Source organism: Neophocaena asiaeorientalis, unplaced genomic scaffold, assembly GCF_003031525.2.
Source record: "Neophocaena asiaeorientalis asiaeorientalis breed wild unplaced genomic scaffold, Neophocaena_asiaeorientalis_V1.1 scaffold345, whole genome shotgun sequence".
Classification (NCBI taxonomy): domain Eukaryota; kingdom Metazoa; phylum Chordata; class Mammalia; order Artiodactyla; family Phocoenidae; genus Neophocaena; species Neophocaena asiaeorientalis.
The window spans coordinates 2398152-2422742 of record NW_020175181.1 but is presented as its reverse complement, the minus strand read 5'-3'; the positions used below and the strand labels follow the sequence as shown (position 1 = coordinate 2422742).

The 24591-nt window shown below is 36.7% G+C and overlaps 1 protein-coding gene across 3 annotated transcripts in view; it reads right to left on the bottom strand.

The window, feature by feature from the left end:
- The window catches only part of ASXL2 (ASXL transcriptional regulator 2), a 134449-nt gene that overhangs the window by 35884 nt on the left and 73974 nt on the right, over nt 1-24591 (bottom strand). For 2 of the 3 annotated variants that reach the window (XM_024764393.1, XM_024764394.1), the window contains 3 exons: nt 17949-18057; nt 14224-14374; nt 2076-2191 (listed from right to left, as the gene is read on the bottom strand). In XM_024764393.1, the coding sequence (XP_024620161.1) occupies nt 2076-2191; nt 14224-14374; nt 17949-18057 (376 nt within the window). Of the gene's footprint in view, nt 1-2075; nt 2192-2273; nt 2933-14223; nt 14375-17948; nt 18058-24591 lie in introns of those variants that run through there. The other variant, XM_024764395.1, reaches the window with a different exon arrangement.

Sequence of the window (24591 nt, the reverse complement as noted above, 5' to 3'; positions counted from 1 at the left end):
AGTTCCCTGACCAGGGATTGAACCTGGGTCCCAGCAGTGAAAGCGCTGAGTCATAACCACTGGACTGCCAGAGAATTCCCTTAAAGTTTTAATTAAACAGTTATGACATGAATACATTTTTACCATTTAATTCAAACATAAAGCTAAAGTCTCTTTTGCCCACCACTCAGTCTTGTTCCCCAATCCTCAAAGATAACCACAGTCATCAATTTATTTTTCCTTATTGAGCTTTTTTTTTGTTGTTGTTGTTTTTTTGTTTAAATATGTATTTATTTATTTATGGCTGTGTTGGGTCTTCGTTTCTATGTGAGGGCTTTCTCCAGTTGTGGCAAGCGGGGGCCACTCTTCATCGCGGTGCGCGGGCCTCTCACTATTGTGGCCTCTCTTGTTGCGGAGCACAGGCTCCAGATGCGCAGGCTCAGTAGTTGTGGCTCACGGGCCCAGTTGCTCCGCGGCATGTGGGATCCTCCCAGACCGGGGCTCGAACCTGTGTCCCCTGCATTAGCAGGCAGATTCTCAACCACTGCGCCACCAGGGAAGCCCTATTGAGCTTTTTTTTACACTTACATTGTATGTATGTGTTTCTGTGTATATACAGATTCATATTTCCATTAAAAATATACTACTGTTCTGGGTATGTATGTGGCTATGTGTATGTTTTTAATGAATGTTGTAACACAACTTGATTTTAATGATTAAACATTATAGTGTGGTGATGTTTCCATGTCTATGCATACAGAAAAACTTAATTACAAGGTAAACTTTTAACCCTGTATAATTTTCTAACATATGCCACTGTTTATTAAGGAATTCATATATATATATATATATATATATATACATATATATATATCCACTTGCAAGTTTTTGCTATTACAAACTTTAATGCAAACATTTTCCTGTGTGTGTGTGTATATGTAAGTATGTATGAATACATGCATTTTTCTAAGATAAGTTCCCATATATTTAACTACTTAGTCATGGGGGATATGCATTTAAAATTTTAATAAACATAAAATTTCTCTCCAAAGTAGCTATAAGAATTTATATTCCACCAGCAAACTACAAGTAGTCATTTTCCCACATACTTGACAGTGCTTGTGCTTGATGTTATAATTAAGCTGTATTATATATACTAAGCTGAGGATAAAATTAGTCTGTATCCTTAATTATTAGTCAAATTTAAATTTACTGATAATTTGCATTTCAAAAAATAGAAAGCAAGTTCTTTGAAAAGCTCAATAGTCGGCAAGTAACACTGAGAAGAAAGAAGATACATCACAAATGAACAACACTGATGAACAAAAGAGAAACATAAAAAACAATACTATGTACAACTTTATACCAATATTTGAAAAAAAATCAAGTGAAATGGAGCATTTTCTAAGAAAAGTAAATTTCCAAAATTGGCTCAAAAATCAGAAAAATCCAGAGATCAGTAGTAGTAGATGAAATTGAAATGCTAGAAAAACAGTTGTAAAAGTGAGATTTGCAGAACTTTCAGGGAAAAAAATACTTTCTATGATTTTTTCCAAAAATCAGAAAAATAATAGAGGGCTATATAACTTATTTTAGATGCTAAGAACAATCCTGATTCCAAAACTGTATAAGGACAGTACAAGAAAATAACAAAATCGAAGCTAAAATCTTAAATAATAAAATTCCATTAACTTATTAAAAATTATATAAAAAACATATAGGGTTTATTCCAGAGAGCTAACAATACATTAACATTAGAAAGTCTAGCCCTGGAATTCTGTATATTGGTTGACTTAAAGAGAAAGGCTACCTGATCATCTTCATAAATGCTGAAGAAACTCAACCTGAAATATTCAATACCTACTCTTATTTAAACACACACACACATACACACACCCCTCTTAGCAAATTGGAAACTGAGGAACTTTTAAAATGTGATAAAAAGATTATCTACCATACAGAGGTGCATAACTTATTAAATACAAAGTGGGAAACCACACAAAATTTCTCCTTTCAAGAAATTTTCACTGACTGCCAGAATCATGTATTTTTAATGTAGGAGATTATAATTCTGATAAATAGAATAGCACGATTACCTGCTTTAGTGCCTTCTTGCTGTGCTTCTGTGATGGAGAAATGACTTTACCTGCTGGAATGGTGGGTGATGGGCAGCCTGACTGAGGAGAGGATGGTTGTGACAGTCTAGACGATACTAGGGGGGAAAATGACAATGAAAAGTTTTGTTATTAGAGTTGATATCAAGCACCATTCCTTCCCCAATCATATGCTGCTACCTGTATTAAGAACTGTGACCAAACACTTTTGGGAAGGATCTTCTTTTTGGAGTTCTACTGCAAACAGCCTCCCTTTTCAGTTTATTTCCTCAGAAAGCTCTAGTGAAGGATGATAGGATGGGGAAGGGATGGATGTTAGTATTCATTACTTTTCATTCTTTAATTTTTCAATAGAATTGACTGAAGAAGCAGGAAGTAGAATATAAACCATGAGTCATCAACTAAGATAAAACTTAGAAAAGATGCTAAAGCCCGTTGGACAGTACCTATGTTCTTAAGGTAAATCTAATAACAACATGATATTGTGGAAGAGCCCTGGATTGATAGAATGGGTTCCAGTTTTCCCTATCTTTAAAATGGAAGGCAATAAGGCCATTCCACCTCAAACACTACCATAGCTTTAATTTTTATATTCCTTCATCTCTTACATCAATGGTTTTAGGTCTACCCATGTGAAAGGGTACTTTAGGATTTCTCTGATGGAATCAGTGTAGGTTTGCACAGGATGTAACCACTCTTTACTTCATCACCAGCTGTTTTATACCTCATCAGAGCTTAGCCAAACCTTAGTATTACATAAATGAGGGTTTTCCCTTCAAGGGCCTATATCTCTTACAATAAATAGCAATTAGATCTTTATGTTCTATAAAGTTCAACAGTGTATTATTTATGATACGAGATAACAAAAGAAATTGCTGATTCAGACCCCTTAATAATAAAAATAATAATCACTACTGCTAGTGATGACTCTCAAAGAATCCATGTTTACTAATGCCTTCTTTCAAAGTAGCTGGACTGAAAGGGCCTGGATAGCAAAATGGCATCTCATGGTATGGCTAACGGGTCTAAAGATACCATATGAAGTATGCTGGCAGGTAGCTACCTGACATAAGAATGTAGAAACATGGTTCACTGGAATACATAAGTTTTGGAATATGGCATTTCAATGGACTCTTAGATGTCCTAAGAAAGGAATGCACAGTAGACAACATTTAAAGAGGACAACAGTAGACAATGTTAAGACCTACTTAAGACCTATCATAGTTAGCTTTAACTTTGTATCCCAACCCTTATAATCAGGTTATATATGGGAAAGAACTGACATACAGTAAGCGTGGCGTTAAAAAAAAAAATTCACCGTAATATACAATACAAAAAATGGAGTTGGATAATTCTTGAGATGGTTAAGCAACAAAAAGAAACCATATCCTAGTGCACTTAGATGTTGACCAATTTTTTAAAATAACAGTTTCACTGAGATATAACTTATATGCCATACAATTCACCTAAAGTGCACACTTCAATGGCTTTTTAATATATTTGCAAAGTTGTGTAACCATCATCACAATCAATTTTCATCACCCACTAAAAAAACCCTGTACTGGTTAGCTGTCACTCCTCTTTCCCCTAACCCACTGCCCTAGTCCAAGGTAATCACCAATCTATTTTTTGTCCCTATGCACTGGCCTATTCTGGACATTTCATATAAATGGTATCATACAATATGTGCTGTTTTGTGAATGGCTTTTTTTACTTAGCATGTTTTAAAGATTCACCTCTGTTAGAGCATGTATGAATACTTTATTCCTTTTTATCATCAAATAATATTCTATTGCATGCATAGCCACATTTTGTTATTCATTAGCTGATTTGACATTTGAGTTGCTCAAAAGGACATTTGAGTTACTTCCACTTTTTGCCATTACGAACACTCGATAGCAGAATTTTGTGTTGGACAGATGTTTTCAATTCTCCTGGGTTCATACCTAAAAGTGAAACTGCTGTTTTTTCCAGTAACTCTGTGTTTAAACTCTTTGAGGAAGCGCTAAACTGATTTCCAAGATGGTCGAACCATTTTTTACAATTCCACCAGAAATGTATGAGGGTTCTAATTTCTCCATATCCTTGTCAACATCTGATACTGTCTGTCTTTTTTATTTCACCAATGTTTTTAAAGGGACATTATAAAAATAAAACTAACAACTAATAATATTTAACTATATTTATTTTCTTTTTAATGGTTTGCAGAAATCTGAGATTATTCACGTCCTCACCTGTCCCAATAACTGTCTGAAAATAAACAAAACAAACGACCAAGCCAAAATGACCCTATTAAAGAACATAAGAATTCTACTTTGTAGCCTGGAAAAGAGATAATAAAGCTATCTGTAATTAACAGGGCAAACTGTTTGGAATGTTTCCCTTTAAGGCAAAAGCCCTTTCTAACAAATGAATCCATAAATGTATCTCAAAGCCAACTGAAATAAATCACGAAAATTCCAGGACCCACCAATGAGAAATACCTTCCAGTACTTAATGCCAAGCACTGGTCTCATAACTTTAATGAAACTTAAACTTTACTCTAACTTTTAAATATTAAAGGTTCAGAACTACGAACAGCAAATAAGATTTAAACACATGTTGAGAAACTCATCTCTTTTAATTCCTTTTAGTGCCTACATTGTCTCCAAGACACATAACTTTATTAGAGCAACCATGAATTAAACATCGTCTATGTGCCTAATGCTGCGCTAGGTTCATTTGAACAGAATTTCATTGAACTCTTGTAACTACCCTCTAAGATGGGTACAACTTCTCTTTATACCCCCACCCAATCTTCTCCAATTCTATCCTCTGAGATAACTAAATAATATAGTTGGGATGGCATCCTTGCTGACATTTTTCTATGCAAAAAAAAAAAAAAAAAGAAAGAAAAAATTTCAAGGATATACATTTATAAATAAATAAATATACACACCTGCATATTGTGATGGTATTATCTAAATTTTCCCTATCTGGAAATTTAATTAGCCTGACAAAGGACACAGCTAGTAAGGAGCACAACCAAGATTTGGACTCTGTATAGTTTCAGAATGAGTGAGTACTTGTAGTGAGCTAAGTGGTGGCCACCAAAAGTCATGTCCATGTCCCAACCCCCAGAATGTGGAAATGTTACATTATTTGGAAAAGGAGTCTTGGCAGATTTAATTAAGGATTTTGAGATAAGGAGATCATCGTGGATTATTCCAGTGGGCCTTAAATCAAATGACAAAGTGACCGCAAACACAAGACAGGCACAGAGGAGAAGGCCATGTGGACAGAGGCTGGAGGATGTGGCCATAGGGAAAGTATGTCAGCAACCACCAGAAGCTAGAAAATATACAGAACAGACTTCTCCCTTAGAGTCTCTGCAGAGAGTATAGCCCTGCTGACACCTTGACTTCCGACTTCTGGCCTCTAGAACTGTGAGAAAATAAATAAATTTCTGTTGTTTTAAGGCTCCTGGTTTGTGGTAATCTGTTACAGCAGCCTCAGAAAAGTAATACAGCACCTAAAACTGATTTTATTTTTTTAAAGTATCAACTCATAGATGTTTACATATTTGAAATGTTTACATCATTAGCAATTATTAAAAATTTGGCACTCAAACTGTGCACTTTTGGGGTAGTGGGAGTTCCTTCAAGTTGTAAACCATCTTTGGGACATGGCCCCAGCAGTATCCAACCACTTCCTTGTTATCTGGCACAGAAAGAGTCCTAGGCAAATCTTGCATAATTTTTTTGCCCAGACTTGGAACACCCCCTTCTCCAAGGAGACCTGATACCTTTTTACTGAAAATGGTATTAAAACACTGCACTTGATGCTACTCAGTTACCACTGGTTCTAGAACTTTTCAGTGACTGGAACTGTATGAAAAAAAAAAAAAAAAAAAAAAAAAAGAATTTTTTCAAAGGAAAAAATTTTTAAAATTCATGCAAAAGATAAATCGGAATTTATGATTACAGCATTGTCACTTAACTTTTCTGATTTTATATTTCTATCGCTTTTCTTCCCAGATAATCCTGGTTTCTAATAACATTACTGTAACTATTAACTTGTTTTCTATTATAGATTTAATTTCAAAGAAATCATATCAATATAATTACTGAAAAGAAGACTACTGAAGGCAGTTTAAGATTTCTGAGTCTGGTCTCCCACACCTAAGACATATCCTACAGTAACTTACCAATGTCATTATGTTCAAATTTGACATATACTTGAGTTTGCTTTAAGTTGTTTGATATTTCTAGAAAGTGCATTTTAAATTTTTAATTGGCTTAATTATGTAAAACTATAAAACAAGTTACTTTCATATAAGTCTAGCTCCCTCCCCTGTCTACACCACTTTATTACCTCCTTTCCCTTAAAGGAAATAATTTATATTACTTTTTATCCTCCCATTGTTTTTTATTTGCATTTTTGTTTTGGTGAAAACATTGTGTGTGTGTGTGTGTGTGTGTGTGTGTGTATTTTAATATGTTAACTCACTTCTTTAAGCAAAATAAACCATGTACTAGAAATTGTCCATACCCTTGATTTTTAAAATATAATCAATATAATATATCCTGGGGAAGAGAACAGAAGAGAACATAAGAGATCTTCCTTTTAACACCTGCAAAAGATTCCACTGGCAGATGTACCATAATTTCTTCAGCTGGACTCTTATTTTGGTAATTTCTAGTCTTTTGCTCTTATTACTACAATGTCTTAACCAGAGGTTTCTAAGGTGTTGTACCAAGAACAAAACCATAACTATCTAAAAATCTGTTAGAATGCAAATTACTAGATCCCAGTCCAGATCTACTGAACCAGAAATTCTGAAGGTGGGGCCCAGGAATCTGCATCATAATAAGCTCTCCAGGTGATTCTGATGTATGTTCAACTATAGTATATATGGAGAAACCGTTTTCCAAAGTGGTTGTACCGATGTATACTCCTACCAGCAATATATGAGAGTTCCAACATAATTTACCACATTAACAGAATAAAGGAAAAAAATATATCTACTGAAAAAATTCAACAACTGTTCGTTATAAAATCTCTTAGACTACAAATAGAAAGGAACTAACTTCGTCTAATAAAGAGTGTCTACAGTAACCTACTGTAGTCAACATCATTCTGAAAATGGCATAATATTCAAAACTTTACCTTATAAATATAGAGAAAAGGATGATTGACGTTACCACTCCTATGTCACTCTTTACTGGAAGCCCTAGCCAGTATAACATGGCAAAAAAATAAAACTGCCACTACTCATAAATCACATGTTTGCATATGTGGACAATCCTAAGAATAAACCTATATATAAACCATTAGATTAGAAAATAATTTAGAAATGTTGCTGGATACAATATCAATTTTGGGAGAGGCAATCCACCACATGCCCTCAGTGTTGCTACAAGTACTTGCTGGGTATGCCAAGAATGCAAGTCCCCGGATGCTGTATTTACAAGTCAGCGACTCTGAGAGAAGGCAGTAACTCTTCCCAAAGTAGGCTTGCTTCCACTTACTATTTAAAAGCCCTGAAAGGAGACACAGAGTTGGCCAACAGGCACATGGAAAGATGCTTAACATGACTAATCATCAAAGATATGCAAGTCAAAACCATAATGAGATATCACCTCACACTTGTCAGAACAGCTATCATCAAAAAGACAACAAATAACAAGTGCTGGCGAGGATGTGGAGAAACGAAACCCTCATGTACTGTTGGTGGGAATGTAAATTGGTGCAGCCACTATGGAAAAACAGAACAAAGATTCCTCAAAAAATTAAAAATAGAACTACCACATGATCCAGCAGTTCCACTCCTGGGTATTTATCCAAACAAAACAAAAACATAATCAGGAAAGATATATGCACCCCTATGTTCACTTCAGCATTATTTATAACAGCCAAGATATGGAAGCAATCTAAGTGCCCACCAACAGATGAATGGATAAAGAAGATGTGTTATGTATGTATGCATGTACGTACAAACACACAGCACATGCACACACACACACACACACAACGTGGCACATTACTCAGCAATAAAAAAGAATGAAATCTTGTCACCATGTGTGGCAACAATGATGGATCCAGAGGGCATATTATATTAAATGAAGCCAGAAGAACAAAGACAAATACTGTATGATTTCACTTATATGTGGAACCTAAAAAACAAAACAAATGAACAACCAAAACTAAACAGAAACAGAATGGGAATTCCTTGGCAGTCCAATGGTAAGGATTTGGCACTTTCACTGCCATGGCCCGAGTTCAATCCCTGGTCAGGGAACTAAGATCCTGTAAGACGTGCATTGTGGCCAAAACAAAAAACAAAAAAACAAACAACAACAAAACAACAACAACAACAACAAACCCCAGAAACAGACCCATAGATACGGAGAACAAACAGGTGGTTGCCAGAGGGGAGAGTGGTGGTGAGGGGAAGAAAGAAACAGGTGAGGCAGATTAAGAGGTACAAACTTTGTTACCAAATAAATGAGTCACAGGTATGTAATATATCCTACCCTATGGGGAATATAGTCAATAATGGTATAATATCTTTGGTGACAGAGGACAACTAGACTTACCATGGTTATCATTCTGAAATACAGAAATATGGAATCACTATGTTTTGTACCAGGAACTGATAGTGTAGGTCAACTATACTTCAAAAACAAACTCATAGAAAAAATGATCAGATTTGTGATTACCAGAGGTGGGGAGGTTGCAGGGACTGATGAAGGTACAAACTTCCAGTTAGAAGATAAATAAGTACTAGGGATGTAATGTACAACATGATAAATAAAATTAATACCACTGTATGTTATACATGAAAGTTAAGAAAGTACACCCTGAAAGTTCTCATCACAAGGAGAAAAATTTTTTTAATTTCTTTAATTTTGTTATCTATTTCAATATATGAGATGATGGATGTTCACTAAACTTAATGTGGTAATCATTTCATGACATATGTAAGTCAAATCATTATGCTGTACGCCTTAAACTTATACAATGTTGTATGTCAACTGTATCTCAATGAAAATGGAGGGGAAGAAGGGAGGGGCAGCGGGAGGGAGGGAAGGAGGAATTGAACTCCTCAACCTCAGTGCTCCTTGGCTAAGATACAAACCAACAGCATGAGTAGCATGCACCTGGGACCAACAGCTCATCAACCATGGACGACTTGGAGATAAAGAGGAACCAACACAACAAATATGCCATGTTCATACTGCTTGCTATGCTGTGAGTAATAAAGTCCTTTTTCTCTGACCCAGGAGTCTTGCATCCTCTGTCAACATGCATGAACCAATACAAAGCTAACTTGTTAGCTTACAAAAAGGATAGAATCCTAGACCCTTCACAGACATTGACAATCAATTTACAAAAATTAACTATATGTATTTTTTTTTTCCCCCACATCACACAGCTTGTGGGATCTTAGTTCCCCGACCAGAAATTGAACCCGTGCCTTCTGCAGTGGAAGTGTGGAGTCCTAACCACTGGACCGCCAGGCAAGTCCTTGTATGTATTTTTATATATCAGCAATAAGCAATCATGAAATGAAAAAATTTCAAATCCATTTATAATAGAATAAAAAATGTCAAAGAATAAATCTAATAAAAGATGTACAAGACCTCTACAAAGAAAATTATATGACATTAATGAAAGAAAACTGCAGAAAATGCAGTAATATCACTTTCATAGATTGAAAGGCTTAATGTAAACATGCAACAGAGCCCAAACTGACATACAGTTTTAATGCAATCCCGATCAAAATCCTAGCAGGTTAATGGTAGCAGCGGCATGTGAAAACTGACTAGCTGATTCTAAAATTTACATGGAAATGAGATGAGCCAAAAGAACCAAAAACTCCTGAAAACCCAAGAGCTTAGAACTCTTTGGTTCTGCAAATAAACTAACTGCTTAAACAACAGTTCTCAAGATTATATCCTGAACTACTAGACCTCAAATGTGGACGGCGCAACAGAGTCAAAAGCACTCATTTGAGAACTTATTTAGTATCTGATTAGAAACAAAAATGCTTGCTTTCATATAAACATATAGACATAACAAAAGATTAACAAGTTCTGATCAAAAGCACTCATTATTTGATTTAAAAAACCAAAACTGTCACACACAAAAACCAAACAGCGACCTAGTAGAGAGATCTTTTTAAACTCAAATTTAAGAGTTTTCAGAAAAATATTTGAAACAAATTTTAGAACTGAGGCTTATTAAAGCCAGTTTTACACAGTTTACTGGAAGTAGTTTCAGGCTGTTGGATACATATGTACCATCCCCTGAGTATAAGATCAGAAGGTACCATTTTTCAGATACATTATAGCACTGGGAATTTTCCATTTCAACAAATGATTATCATATTGAACAAGGTCAAAAGGGTAATGGACTATTCATATTAGATGCATTTGAATTAAAAGCTTTAGTAAATAATCTCTGACTTAGCATTTTAGTTTCTCCTGAAGACATTCAATGGGCCCCTCTGAAGTATGAGAGACACTATCAGAAATAATGGAGCAGTAATTATCAAGATTGAAATTGAGCTTTACATAGTTGAAGGATTAATAGTTGAAAGTGTGCATGGTCAAAAACAGCAATCCTTCTCTTAAGGGAGAGTTTTATTTTCACAGTCGTCTTTCTTTAGAGGAACTTCATTTCCAGAAGTAACAGACCGTTTTAGTTCTAAATCCCTTCTCCTCACACCAAGTACAGTCTACTCCAAACTGAGCAGGCTGTGGCTCCTGATTATATTCAAACAGTCCCCTAACCAAAGATGAAGAGGCCTTACCTGAACACCTTCCCTTGCTTCTGGGTACCCTAACTATCCAAGTCCTAGTAGTGTAGCTGTCTTTAATACATGACAAAGCTAAAACCTCCAACTCAGACACTAATCACCCCAGGAGAGAAGAGAGCATCTCTCCCAAAGGTCTCTCACCATGTAAGTTAACTTTGCCCAAAGGAGTTTTTCTCTCCAGTATACTTTATAAAGGTGACATTTCCCTCTATATATAATCATCACTATTCAGTAACTTAACACATATATAAATGCTGTTAGAGGGCAGACAGGTCTACGGTACTTTAAGTAACTCCAAACACACTATGTATCAAATTCCTGAAGCAGTAAAATTAACACGAGCTCATGTTCCTGGAAAGAATTAGTAACACCTTATAAGTGAAAAAGCATATTTCACTTAATTTTTTTCTTGACGTTTTGAAAGCAGACCAAAATTTAACAAAACTTTTTTCAGAAGATAAAAATAATGCTTTTGCAGTTGCTGCATGCTGCAGTATTTATATTTTAGGGGAAAGGCAGAGACTTCACTTAGCTACAGTCCTACAAAAAAGCAACAGAAAAGTTGATTTTAATCATTTTTCTGGCGTTATTCCATCTTACCTTGGATTGGAATTCCAAAAAGCTTGTCTCTGAACATTGTTTCCTGTCTGAAAATTAGGAACCAGAACTACAAACTTCTAAGTTCTTCCACCTTACACAGAAATCAATAAACCAGTGTTAACATTGGACTGAATTTCAAAGTTCTATTCTCTGTCCCTATCTGGCTAAAAGGTATACCTATATCAAGAGTTTCTATCGACTTCCAACCAGAAGTATCAGTTTTGCTGTCAGAGCTCTTTATTTTTGAACATAAAAGGAAGTGGGTTTTGATACCATCTCAGTGTTCTTCCTGTCTTACCAGGCATTTGAAATAAAGTGATGTCAGATTGAGAGTAAAAGCCCTAAATAAGAAAAAGCAATAGGCACATTTAGTTAGTTTTACCTTTATTAATAACTGCAACTGACTTAGAAGTGCTGTGCAGCATGCTGCTACTATCACTAACTACAAGCTTTCCATTTTAACTTGCACCGGACTACAAAAACATTCGTAAATATATAATATAAACCTAAAATTTTACATTTCTATGCCTATGTCACATGCATGACCCATGAATGAGAGAAGCACATCCTATGAGAGACCAAATCATTCTTCATTATTGCTAGCTCAGCATTTATCCATTTCTGAAGACTATCAGAGCTGCTAGAGTAGTTAGCATGTCCATATGCCATCATGTGCACCTCTCATCTCCACCTTCCAAACACCACATAAAGGCCATTCTATACTCAGTTTAATAGGCTACAATCAGAAAAGATCTTTACTGAACATCTCATCTTAATGTAAACTGAGGCTAAGTAATATTGTGACAATTTCTAGAAGAAGAATGAATCAGAGGCAGTTCAAAAATAATTTATGTGGACCACAATTTTGAATTTGCTATTACCTTGCTGTTAATATCTTCTATTATTATGCCAAGTGTGGGGCAAGGTTATACTATTTTAATCTACCCATTAAGCTACGGACAATGGGGTTCTATTGTTATTTTAAATCCTCCTGTATCATAATACATTTAGGGAGAGCCTTTCACAACCAGGTAACAACCACTACCTCAAATAGCCACTGCAGTTATAAAGCAGAAACTGACACACCATTGTAAAGCAATTATACTCCAATAAAGATGTTAAAAAAACAAACACAAACAGCCACTGTAGCATATGAGCTACTGAAAAGCAAAGACTTCCACAACCAAGATTTTGTTCCCAGTTTACTAGTCTGACCTCCTTTAGTATCGATTTCCCTGTTTCCAGCCACATCCAGAAATTATGAATCTAGCTGTCTCTCTTGCCTGATGACTTGGCTTGGTTCCTAATCCTAGATCAACAATTCCCAAACTTAAAAAGAAAAATTTAAACTGGGGAGAAGCCGAGGAGAGACAGAGCCCTTAATACTTTTGGCTCCATCCTTCCAAAAAAAGAGGTCTTTAGTACACTCTGAGAAACGTAAAGTCCTGGACACATCTCCTTTTACCACTGACAGGAATTACTTTAAAAAACACATATCAAGAATATGTGTTTTTTAAAGTAATTGGGACCTGGTCACAGGTCCCAACCTTGCCTTGCCTTTATTCCATTTGTTCCTAACACATGATGTCTGAGCTGCTCTCTAAGTGGTTGTGATCTTAAAGCTAGGATCCTCTGGTTTCAAAATTTGCCCAACTTGCAAGTGTAGTAGCTGTATGAGAGAGCACAGATAATGTCACCAATTATCTAAATCTTCTCCAGGAGTAGCACACACATTAACACAGAAATGATAATAAAGAAGATGATTTTTCTGTTATAGTTCAAAATCAATAGTTCTAGAGGTACTTAAAATTAATGAGTCAAGTATTCCAACAAGCATCACTCCAACTTCTAGATCCAAAGGCAACTCACCTATGACTCAAATGCAAGAGGTCATCCAAGCTAGGGAAACTCCTGGATGTCTATTTTGCTCTGGAATATCACTATATCAGTCCTTATAAAGGAACCAGCATGAGCTGGCTTAAAATCTGCCCCGCCATGTATGGCTAAATTTATCAATATTGGGGTAAAAACGATTTGCCCTCTTCAAAAAGACTCTTGACAAGAAGCTACAAATAATTAGAAGAAGAGGTAATAAAATGTATCCTTAAGTGGAAAATTCATCCCAGGGAAGCTGCAGCAACAAAGATATTATTCCCTAAAGAAAGTTTTTGGGTAAGCTATGAAGCAGAAACCAAGCAGGAGATGAGAGCAAAGACCAGCAGACTAAATTTAGTCTTTGCCAGTAGAAATGAAAAGCATTATTTTCCTAGTAAGGAGAGAGTTCTTAGAGCAATTAAGTTCTCAAATTTTAAAAGAAAGCATTAGAGAGGTAAATAAAACAAGAGCATCCTAAAAAAGGCTACGGGCAGCCAAGAGCTAAAAATAAACCCCGGTAAATCCCAGAGCCATGTTATCAAATGTGATGGCCACTAGCCACATGTAGCTATTTAAATTTTAGTTAAAATAAAATTACAAATTCAGTTCCTCTGTCACACTAGCTATATTTCAAGTGCTCAAAAGACACATGTAGCTAGTGGCTACTTTGTTGAGTTGGACAGCGTAGGTGCAGAACACTTCCATCACTGCAGGAAATTCCACGGGACAGTACTGATCTAACTGGTAAGGGAAAGAAACTAATTGACGTGGGGTCTAGAAAACGAGGAGCTATTAACAAGGGCATTTGTCCTACAGCATTCAGTACTTTATGGAGGGATCAGGTGGATTTACCTTTCCTTTTCCACCTGCTCTTTTTTCCCTCCTTGTTGCTGCCACCATCACTGCTGCTGCTGCTGTTCTCAGAACTCTGGGAATCTGACTGACCATCACTGCTTTCTTCTGAACCTTCTGATAGCTCTTTCACCCCATCCGGCACATCTTTCTGAAAATGTAGGCATCCAATTAGGATTAATCATTACCATTTCAGCAAATAGGAATTAAATTTCTGATATGCACTGTTGTGACTTTTAATTGTGCTGATTAATTTTTAGTATTATAAAATTCAGTAGCAGAAACAGCAATAATTTCTGAATTCCTGTCATCTCTCTTCTTTGGGTCAAATTAGTTAATGCTTCCATCCATACTCAAAGATAAAAAATATACATGACAATCTTATGCAGGCACAACACAGAGGCTTAAATTGGACAAAAAACTTGGTATATTTAAATCCAGGTAAATGATGAAATGTTCAGGATAAAATCTATATAATAACAATTTTTTAAAATGTATGTACACCCATCATCCATGTAATATATATATATTTGTGTGTATGTAAGTACCATTACGTATTATAAAAAGTCTGGATAGCAAGTGATAGTGCATTATTTGAATCTAACTGGTTCCAAAAATTGGTAAGTAGCAAGAGTCAAACACAAAAGGAATGGTTTGAAAAAAAAAAAATCACACGAATCTTTGGTTTCTGCACTGGACAGTGAGAATGCTAATCAGAAAGGACACCTGTGTCAGCCACAGTATGTGAGAGATATAACAGGGTAGTTGTAAGATCAAGAACTAGGAAATTAAGACTTTGGGGGTTTGAATTCTGGCTTTATCTTCTCCTAATTATGCAGCCTTGGTCAAAGTCTTAAACTCTCATGCCTCAGTTTCCCTATCTATAAGATGGGGTGACAGTACCTACCTTAAAAGATCATTCTGAAATTAAATGAGTTAATAAATATAAGATGCTTAGAACAAGGCCTGGCATATGATAAGAGCTTAATAAATATTAGCTACTATGTATTTATGTAGTATGTGAAATATAAATAAACACATTAGTGAATGTTATTTCTGAGTTATAAAACTATGGATGATTCTTTTTCCTTCTCAATATATTTTTTGTTTGCCCACATAATTTATTTTTATAATCAGATAAAAAGTAATTCTGACACATGACCCTCCTACCTATAACTAGTACTCACAACATTACAGTCAAGATAGTAACCTCTGATCTAATAAGGAACTGTGTTTCTCCACTTACGTTTATACTCTAGTGCCATTTCACATGTTATACACTTTCTTAAAATACATATCCTTTCCTTCAAAATACAGGAAACTTTTATAGAGTTAGTTGCAAACAAGACCTCTTGATCTGTAAGTTCAACACGCACTTTTAATACAAATATAACTGTCTTCTTTTTTTTTTTTTTTTTTCCGGTACATGGGCCTCTCCCTGTTGTGGCCTCACCCGTTGCGGAGCACAGGCTCCGGACGCGCAGGCTCAGCGGCCATGGCTCACGGGTCCAGCCGCTCCGCGGCATGTGGGATCCTCCCGGACCGGGGCACGATCCCATGTCCCCTGCATCGGCAGGCAGACTCTCAACTACTGAGCCACCAGGGAAGCCCCCCGCTAACTGTCTTCTTAAACTTGTGATCCCTCCAGGATCAACTCATGCCCCAAATCTTAGAATCACTGCACCCCTTCTTTTACCCACTCCAAATAGTTTATGTTTCATTTCTCTAATGTTCCTTGCTTCCATCTCTTTCACCACTCTCACAGTTTAGGCCAATTATTTCTTCCAAACAATCATAACCATCCTTTTAACAAATTTTCTTGCTTTACTCTTAAGTGTATCCTACTTGAATTATCTTCCTAAACATGATTAGATCATGCTATTCTCCAAAAAAACCTCTGCCGTTTCCTCAACACATACCTACCCTCCCTCCTTCTCTTTCTTAACCGCTCAGTTAGGTTTTCAAAAGCCTCCAAAGTTTGTTCTTCACCTAACATTTACCCCATCCTGACTCCTTACCACACTAGCCCACACACAGATTATGGTCTAACCACTCCAATTTACTTTCAAATCCATTCTGAATCCTTTTATCTGTGCCTTTGCTTAAGCTATTCCCTTGTCCTGGAAGGCCCTTCCTTCCATTATTTATCTGCCAAAGTTCAACTCAAATTTTACAACTTTAAAACAACAGAAAAACAAACTAAATCTTCCAGATCCCTTTATTCGAGGTTCATCTTTACTTCTCTATGCTCTCACAGTACTTTACAGCACTGTGTGTTTTGTGAGCATGCAATTATTTCAGTAACTATGTGAGCTGCAAGAGATCAGGGACCATAGTTTATCCTTCTTTATAGCCTCTACAGTGTCAGGTATAGAATAGGCATTTAATAAATGTTATTAACAATATAGAAGGCCGAGAACAACTAAAACCTAAAAGAAACACAGAAAGCTCTATGTGGGACTAGATCCCTGTAACCCTGTGAAGTTCAACAAGGTGTTTTAAAAGGAGGTGTTATGGGTAAGTTAGATCTTTTTAATGTTAGTGGGCTACACACAACCAGTGAGCATAGAGATGACTACAGCCAAAACTAAAAAGGTAAGAGGGGACAGAGTCCCACATACACATGGACATAGTCACTGCATGCCAAGCATTAATTCTCCTTATGTTGATAAATTTTCTTTGGGAAACAACCCTTGCCTCAATTCATCAGGCTTGAGAGGGCTTAACCACACTTTCACATCAAGGGTGATCATGAACTTAAGAGTGGCCAATCAGAAGACTCCATATGTTTGGTAACGGCAATCATTCTGGTATAGGCACATGGGCCAAGCCAAACCAATTAAGCCACATCAGAACTAACTAAAGGGCTCCTGCTTCAGTTCCTGAGACTCCTTCTCTCCAGACTTACAGATTGCAGAGTGGGGGCTGGGAGTGAAGTCATGTACGATGGAGAAGAGGGCCTGCCTGAGACTGAAGCCAAAAGAAAGCGGAGAGACCCATCCCTGATGACAATCATTTGAGCTCCCGAATTCAGGCTGAGTTTCCCTAGAATTTTTAGTTATGTGAACTAATAACTTCTCTGTTTCACTCAAGCTCATTTGAGTTGGTTTTTCTGTTTGTAACTGAAAGGACACTGACAAGTCAAGGTCCCTTTCTAGTGCAGAAATTAGAACTTAGCAAGCCTGTTATGGTAAAAGAACACAGGAATTCAGTCAGATATGGATTCATATTCTGGTTCTGATACTATCTGGCCAACACTGAGCAAGAAAATCCAATCTTCTGAACTTTGGCTTTCTCTATCATAATAAAGGAATAATAAACACAACTCTGAATTGTAATGGAGAATTAAATCAGAAAGTAATATAAAGCATCAAGGCTGTATACTCCACAGTAATACACATTATTATTTAAATATGTGACACCCTTTAAAAGTCACTGGAAGTCATTTTCATTTCATCCTTTCAAAATAATACTATGGCAAAGAATGAAAATAAAAAAACTATGGCAAAGAATGAAAAATGAAGTTACTTCTCCAATCTACCTACAGATGGTTACAGATTAATTTAAAAAAAAATTGTATTGGATACAGGATTGAAAATTTTACCTCTTCCTGAAAGTAAGCTCTTCAAGAACAGAATTCTGTCTCTATGATGCAAGTATTATTCATTACATGTAGTTACTTCCTGTTTTCACTTTTAAAATGACTCCCTAACAAAAATATTTACCTTCAAAGTATACACTCCCATTCTACCTGGAACCTTATAGAAGATGCCCTCTTCACCTCGAGAGTTTGTGTGCAGCATTGCATTCAGGCATGCAAGAGGGGAAGTTCCACTGCCAAAAAAAAAAAAAAAGAGAGAGAGAGAGAGAGAACACAATGATTAGTTTCTGTCTCTGAATATCCTATGTAACACTGAATTAAGATAAAATTAACAAATCAACACTCATTTGACATAAACACATTTTATAAACTATAAAAAGTCTATAAATCTAGAAAGGCTGCCATGGAGAAAATGGATGTAAAATTCCTTCCCAGTTATCTAAAGAAAAAATAATTCTATAATTCACTTAATCCCAATTTAGTATCTAACATTTCAGTCAAGACAAATTTCTCTCACAGAAGCATCACAAATATATTCTCTAAAGATTCTATTTCACTTACAATTTTATTTGTTAATACACCTCAATAAAGCTGAAAAAAATTTTTTAATCTATTTCATTTAGCCCAAGCCTTAAATGTCCAGAAGTAAAACAGGGAAGAAAAAGAAAACACACACAGAAATAAATAATATTAATCTCCCTGCATACTGCTGCACCAGACTGAATCTGAGTTATGGAACGAACACATTTCCATGCTCCCTTTTTTTAAATTGAGATATAATTGACATGTAACATTGTATTAGTGTCAGGTGTAAAATATAATGATTCCATAGTTATCTATATTACGATGGTCTTTAGACCTATCATGAGACCACTTTAAAAGACATAAAGCAGGCTTTGGAATATTCATCTTCTATGTAGAAACCTGGTTAAAAGTTTACTAATTCTAATATACATTTATCATATTTTCTAGAGTTTTAGGTATATAATAAATTATCTGTTGAAAATATACATATATCATTTTCCTTTCTAATTGTAATCAATTTCATTTTCCTATAGCAATATAAATGGAAATGTGTGGCATCCTTAAATTAAAATAAAAAAAAACCAACTCACAATATCTGAGGGATAAGGCAACTTATTCACACATTTCTGTATCTCCCTTTTCTGTTCTCTGCTGGTACTACTCAATAACCCAAAGAAGCCTACTGGAAGAGGCTGCTAGATATCTTGGGTATCTAAAGATAAGAGTTCTTTGTGGGAGAGAGCAGGACCACTGTCTTTTGGTACTGTGAAGGTGCTGAGGGTCAAAAACTGAAAAGATGGGGACTTCCCTGGTGGCACAGTGGTTAAGAATCCGCCTGCCAATGCAGGGTACACTGGTTCGAGCCCTGGTCCGGGAAGATCCCACATACCGCGGAGCAACTAAGCCCGTGCGCCACAACTACTGAGCCTGCACTCTAGAGCCCGCGAGCCACAACTACTGAGCCTGTGTACCACAACTACTGAAGCCCACGCACCTAGAGCCCGTGCTCCACACTCGCCGCAGCTAGAAAAGGCCCGTTAATAGCAGCGAAGACCCAACGCAGCCATAAATAAATAAATAAGTAAATAAATAAATTAATTAAATAAATAAAATAAACTGAAAAGATGGAGGACAACGAAGAAAATAAAGGAAAACCTTTTGTTAAAGAAAATGATGAGGAGACTTCTCTGGTGGCACAGTGGTTAAGACTCCATGCTCCCAATGCAGGGGGCCTGGGTTTGATCCCTGGTCAGGGAACTAGATCCCACATGCATGTCGTAACTAAGAGTTTGCATGCCACAACTAAGGAGCCCGTGAGCCACAACTAAGGAGCTTGCCTGACGCAACTAAGACCCAGGCCAATCAAGTAAGTAAATAAATAAAATATTAAAAAAAAAAAAAAAGAGGGACTTCCCTGGTGGCGCAGTGGTTAAGAATCTGCCTGCCAATGCAGGGGACATGGGTTCGAGCCGTGGTCCAGGAAGATCCCACATGCCGTGGAGCAACTAAGCCCGTGTGCCACAACTACTGAGCCTACACTCTAGAGCCCACAAGCCACAACTACTGAAGCCTGTTTGCCTAAAGCCCGTGCTCTGCAACAAGAAAAGCCACCACAATGAGAAGCCTGCACCCCACAACGAAGAGTATGCCCCTCTCGCCACAATTAGAGAGAGCCCACACACAGCAACAAAGACCCAACGGAGGAAAAATAAATTAATTAATTAATTAAAAAGAAAAAGAAGGGCTTCCCTGGTGGCGCAGTGGTTGGGAGTCCGCCTGCCGACGCAGGGGACAGGGGTTCGTGCCCCGGTCCGGGAGGATCCCACGTGTCGCGGAGCGGCTTGACCAGTGGGCCATGGCCGCTGGGCCTGCGCGTCCAGAGCCTGTGCTCCACGACGGGAGAGGCCACGGCAGTGAGAGGCCCGCGGATCGCAAAAAAAAAAAAAAAAAAAAAAAAAAAAAAAAAAAAAAAGAAAAAGAAAAACACTGAGTATCTCCAGGCTGAGTTTCAGTTATGTTTATCTAATTTAGATATTTCCATGTTAAAAATACACATAATGCAATTCTAGTCAAAACTCCCAAGTTTGTATCAAACAAACATATAAAAATTGCCAAGAAATTTCTGGGAAATAAATGATGAGAGACTTGCTTAAGAAGATATTAAAATGTACTCTAAGCACATTATTAGAATATTAGTGAATAATGAATTATTGAATTGAATAATTATTGAATAATAATAATTAAATTAGAGTTTTATTGAAGCAATGTGTTTCTGGGACAGGATAAACAGGCAAATGTTCACTCTTACAGACTGCTGGTGGAACAAAATAGAAAATATAGAAACAGATCACAATAAATGTAAAAGGTACTATTTCTGTGCAGCAGGAAGAAGACTGAGTTATGACACGGTCACCTGTGGTGAGAATCTTTCTCTTCCCCTGAGCAGTATGAGAAAATAATACCTAAGACTTTCAGTCATATGACCATGAGGGGAGTATCTGGAGTTTGGGTGGAACAACACAAAGGAGAGAGAAAGGAAGGGCTAGGTAAGGATTATAGAGGAAAATTCAACACCCAAAAAGGCAGAGCTGAGCAAAGAGGAAAACAGCAACATTCTTTTTTTTAGCAATATTAGTTATGCCACTGTATCCAGCCTTGCCTTAAGCCAGTCCCACCTTTGGAATTTTGTTGAGGTTTTAAGTCACAAACAACCGAGAGAGTCCTAAATAAAATAGTTTATTTAATAATTAATTAAATAATTATTTAATTCTCATAGCTTATATAAAAACATATTCCAAGTGGCTTAAAGGCCAAAATATAAAAAGTAGAAGGAAAACAGTATAACCTACAGGATAGAGCAACCTTTCTACATAAAAGAGAAAAAAAACCAAACCACAAAAGAAAACCTTAATAACTAAATAAAAATTTCTGTACAGGAAAAAAAATCGTCAACAAAACTATACAAAGCATACCTAAAAGAGCTTTCTAGGAAAATACAAACAACCAATTAGAAAAAAATGGATAAAGGATATGAAAATGCAATATAAATGGCCAACAGAATATATGAAAAGCTTCCCAAACTTTACAGTAGCCTAAAGGAAAACAAATGAAACCAAGACACCACTGGTCAGACTCGTAAAAATCAAATATCTTCAGGTCTTTGTTAGCAGTACTGCACTAAGGTCAGTTTCCTGGTTTTGATATTGTACTGTAGTTATATAAGACATTACCACTGGAGGAAGCGGGGTGAGGTATCCATGGGACTATTTTTGTAATTTCCCATGAGTTTATAATTACTTTTTAAAAATGAATTGATAAAATCCATTGCAGGTAAGGTTATGGGGAAATGAGCACTCCTATATAGACTGTTGGTGGGACTGAAAACTGCTACCCCACCCCCCAATTTCTCAATTCTGCCTTAAGAAAGTAACACGCAAATATCCACTAAAATAAAAAATATTAGGAAAAAAAAAAATATTAGGGGCCACTGATGCAACATTCCCACTTCAATCTATCCTACAAAAATAAGGCCACAAAGACTTATGGACATCTATGCAAGGATTAACTCCAGCATTGTTAAAAGCGTCAAAACACTAAAAATGACCTCAAAGTCAGTAACAGGATGGTTCACCATATGTTAGTAAGGTAACCAACAGGATATGAATCAATAACAGCAACATTAACAGCAAAAGGAGTGCTAAATTCCAGGAAGCATTCTGGTTAGCCCTCACAACAATCCTTTGACGTAAGCAAAATTATGACACCATTTTTACAAATGAACAAATGAATGTATTGAGGTGTTAAGTAAGCTGTTCAAGATCACACAGTGATTAGTCAATGGTGAAGCCAAGATTCCAGTAAGAAGAAAGAAAAGAGAAGCAGAACAGGAAAGAGACTGTTTAAAAAGAACATATAATCAAGTGAAAAGAAAACATGCTATAATCTGTAGTTCAATAACCTATCTGGGTAAAGCTTTGCCCCAATTTTTGGTATTCAATTTCAATATTAAGTACCAACTCTGTTTAGTACTGTTTACTAAGTACACAATAAACTAGGGTCTGTGGGGCCAAGGAGGAAAGCTTTCTTAGTTCAAAGTCTAATGGGAAAGACAGACAAGGGAATAAACTGCCACAAGCACCTGTAACCAGTGCTACCAATACAGACCTAAGTCCACAATCCCTGACCCCAAACACTTAAGGCCAAATGTTTCAGACATAAAAATCTGTTTGGATTTTAGAAGGCAACATGATATGCCATATACTATGTAATATCACCAGAGATTAGGGGCAGCAATCCCATAACCAAACACAGTGAAACACATGAATATTCACACTAAGTGGGAGAAACAAAGACTACATATAGTTTCATGTCAGTTTCAAGAGAAGGTGTTGTTGACAAATGAGGTTTGTTACCAAAAGACTAAAAAACTTCTTCAAGCATTTTGGATTTTGGAATTATAGAATCGAGAACACAGGTTTGTATATATAAAGTACTTTAGGTCAGAGAGAAAGAAACAATCTCTTCTAGGGCTTAGTACCTAGAACCAAAAACAAAACCAAACAAACAAAAAGCCAAAAAAAAACAAACAAAAAAATCCCAACTCAATCAAACCAAAACAAAAAAAAACTCCTTACAGTAAAACCCATAAAAATGAAAGCAAATGGCACACATGTACATCTGGTGAAAAGATGTGGTAACAGAGATACAGACACCATCATATTTTCCTTGCAAATCCAATGTAATTTTCCTTTGAAGGAAATAAAGTTTCAAAAAAACTCACAAGATACACAGAATACTATACTGTTTAAAACAATAATATAGATTTGATTTCAAGAAAACATAAAAAACCAGAGAATCCTTGCAGACTTTATTTTTATTAATAATGAAGCAATGGCAGAGAAGTAAAATAGGCTACACTGCCCATGATGGCAGGAATATACCTTCAAGGGAAGTAACTCCAGAATGATATAATTAAATAAAAATAACTGAATAACTTGAAGGAATAGGCATCACCTTCATGAGTGATAAAACACTGGTACTAAGGAGATCATACTGACATCAAGTCAAGTAAATATAATATGGGCTTAAGTCCTGACAGCTGTAGCAGCTGAAACAAGAACACCTCAAAATATTACATAACTATCATGAGATAATTTAGCTTTTAATTTTTTTGTCCATGCTCAGGAGACTGGCGTTGGGGCAGGGGTTGGGGGCAGCTCTCAAGGAAAGGAACAAATGCAGTGCTGTAATTTTATGCTGATCTACCCCACGAAGGAAACATACATAAGGCCCAAGAACAAAAGTAACTTCAGTCATGCTGTCAACAGCCTTATTTAATTCTCTCTGCAGTAAAAGTGGTTCCTTAGCAGTAGCCAGCAGGGCTGAAAAGACCTGAGGCCTATAATCACACTGCTCAGAGGAAACAACATAGTAACTCATGAAAAGAGACATCACTGTGTGGCCAAAAGAGCCAGATTTATGTATTCATACCAATGTGAATTTATATCTGAGTGTGGCCATGGGCAAGTCACTGTAAACACCCTTAATTTTCTCATCTGTGAAACTGAGGAAATACCATCTAATCTGTAATTTGTGCAGAACCTCAATTCATATATAAAGTGTATGCCACAGAGAAGTGATTCAGTAACTGTGGTAGTTACCTTAACAACTTGCTCCCCCATTCCAGTTTCATAACGTTCCAGTGTTCCCTACCTATCTCAAGTGACAGTAACTTCTCTCACTCCCATCAATTCTCCACTCTGAAGCCAGAGTGACCTTTTAAAAACAAGCATGGGACACTTCCCTGGTGGTGCAGTGGTTAAGAATCTGCCTGCCAATGCAGGGGACACAGGTTCGATCTCTGGTCTGGGAAGATTCCACATGCCGCAGAGCAATTAAGCCCGTGAGCCACAACTACTGAGGCCTGCGCACTCTAGGGCCCACGTGCCATAACTACTGAAGCCCATGAGCCCTAGAGAGCACATGCCACAACTACTGAGCCCACGCACTCTAGGGCCCGCGTGCTGCAACTACTGAGCCCGCGCACCTAGAGCCTGTGCTCCACAACAAGAGAAGCCACTGCAATGAGAAGCCCGCGCACAGCAATGAAGAGTAGCCCCCGCTCGCCGCAACTAGAGAAAGCCCGCGCACAGCAACCAACCCAGACAAAAGAAAAAATAATAATAATAAGTAAATAAAAACAAGTATGATCGTGCCGCCTCTGCCCAGCTTAAAATTCATCC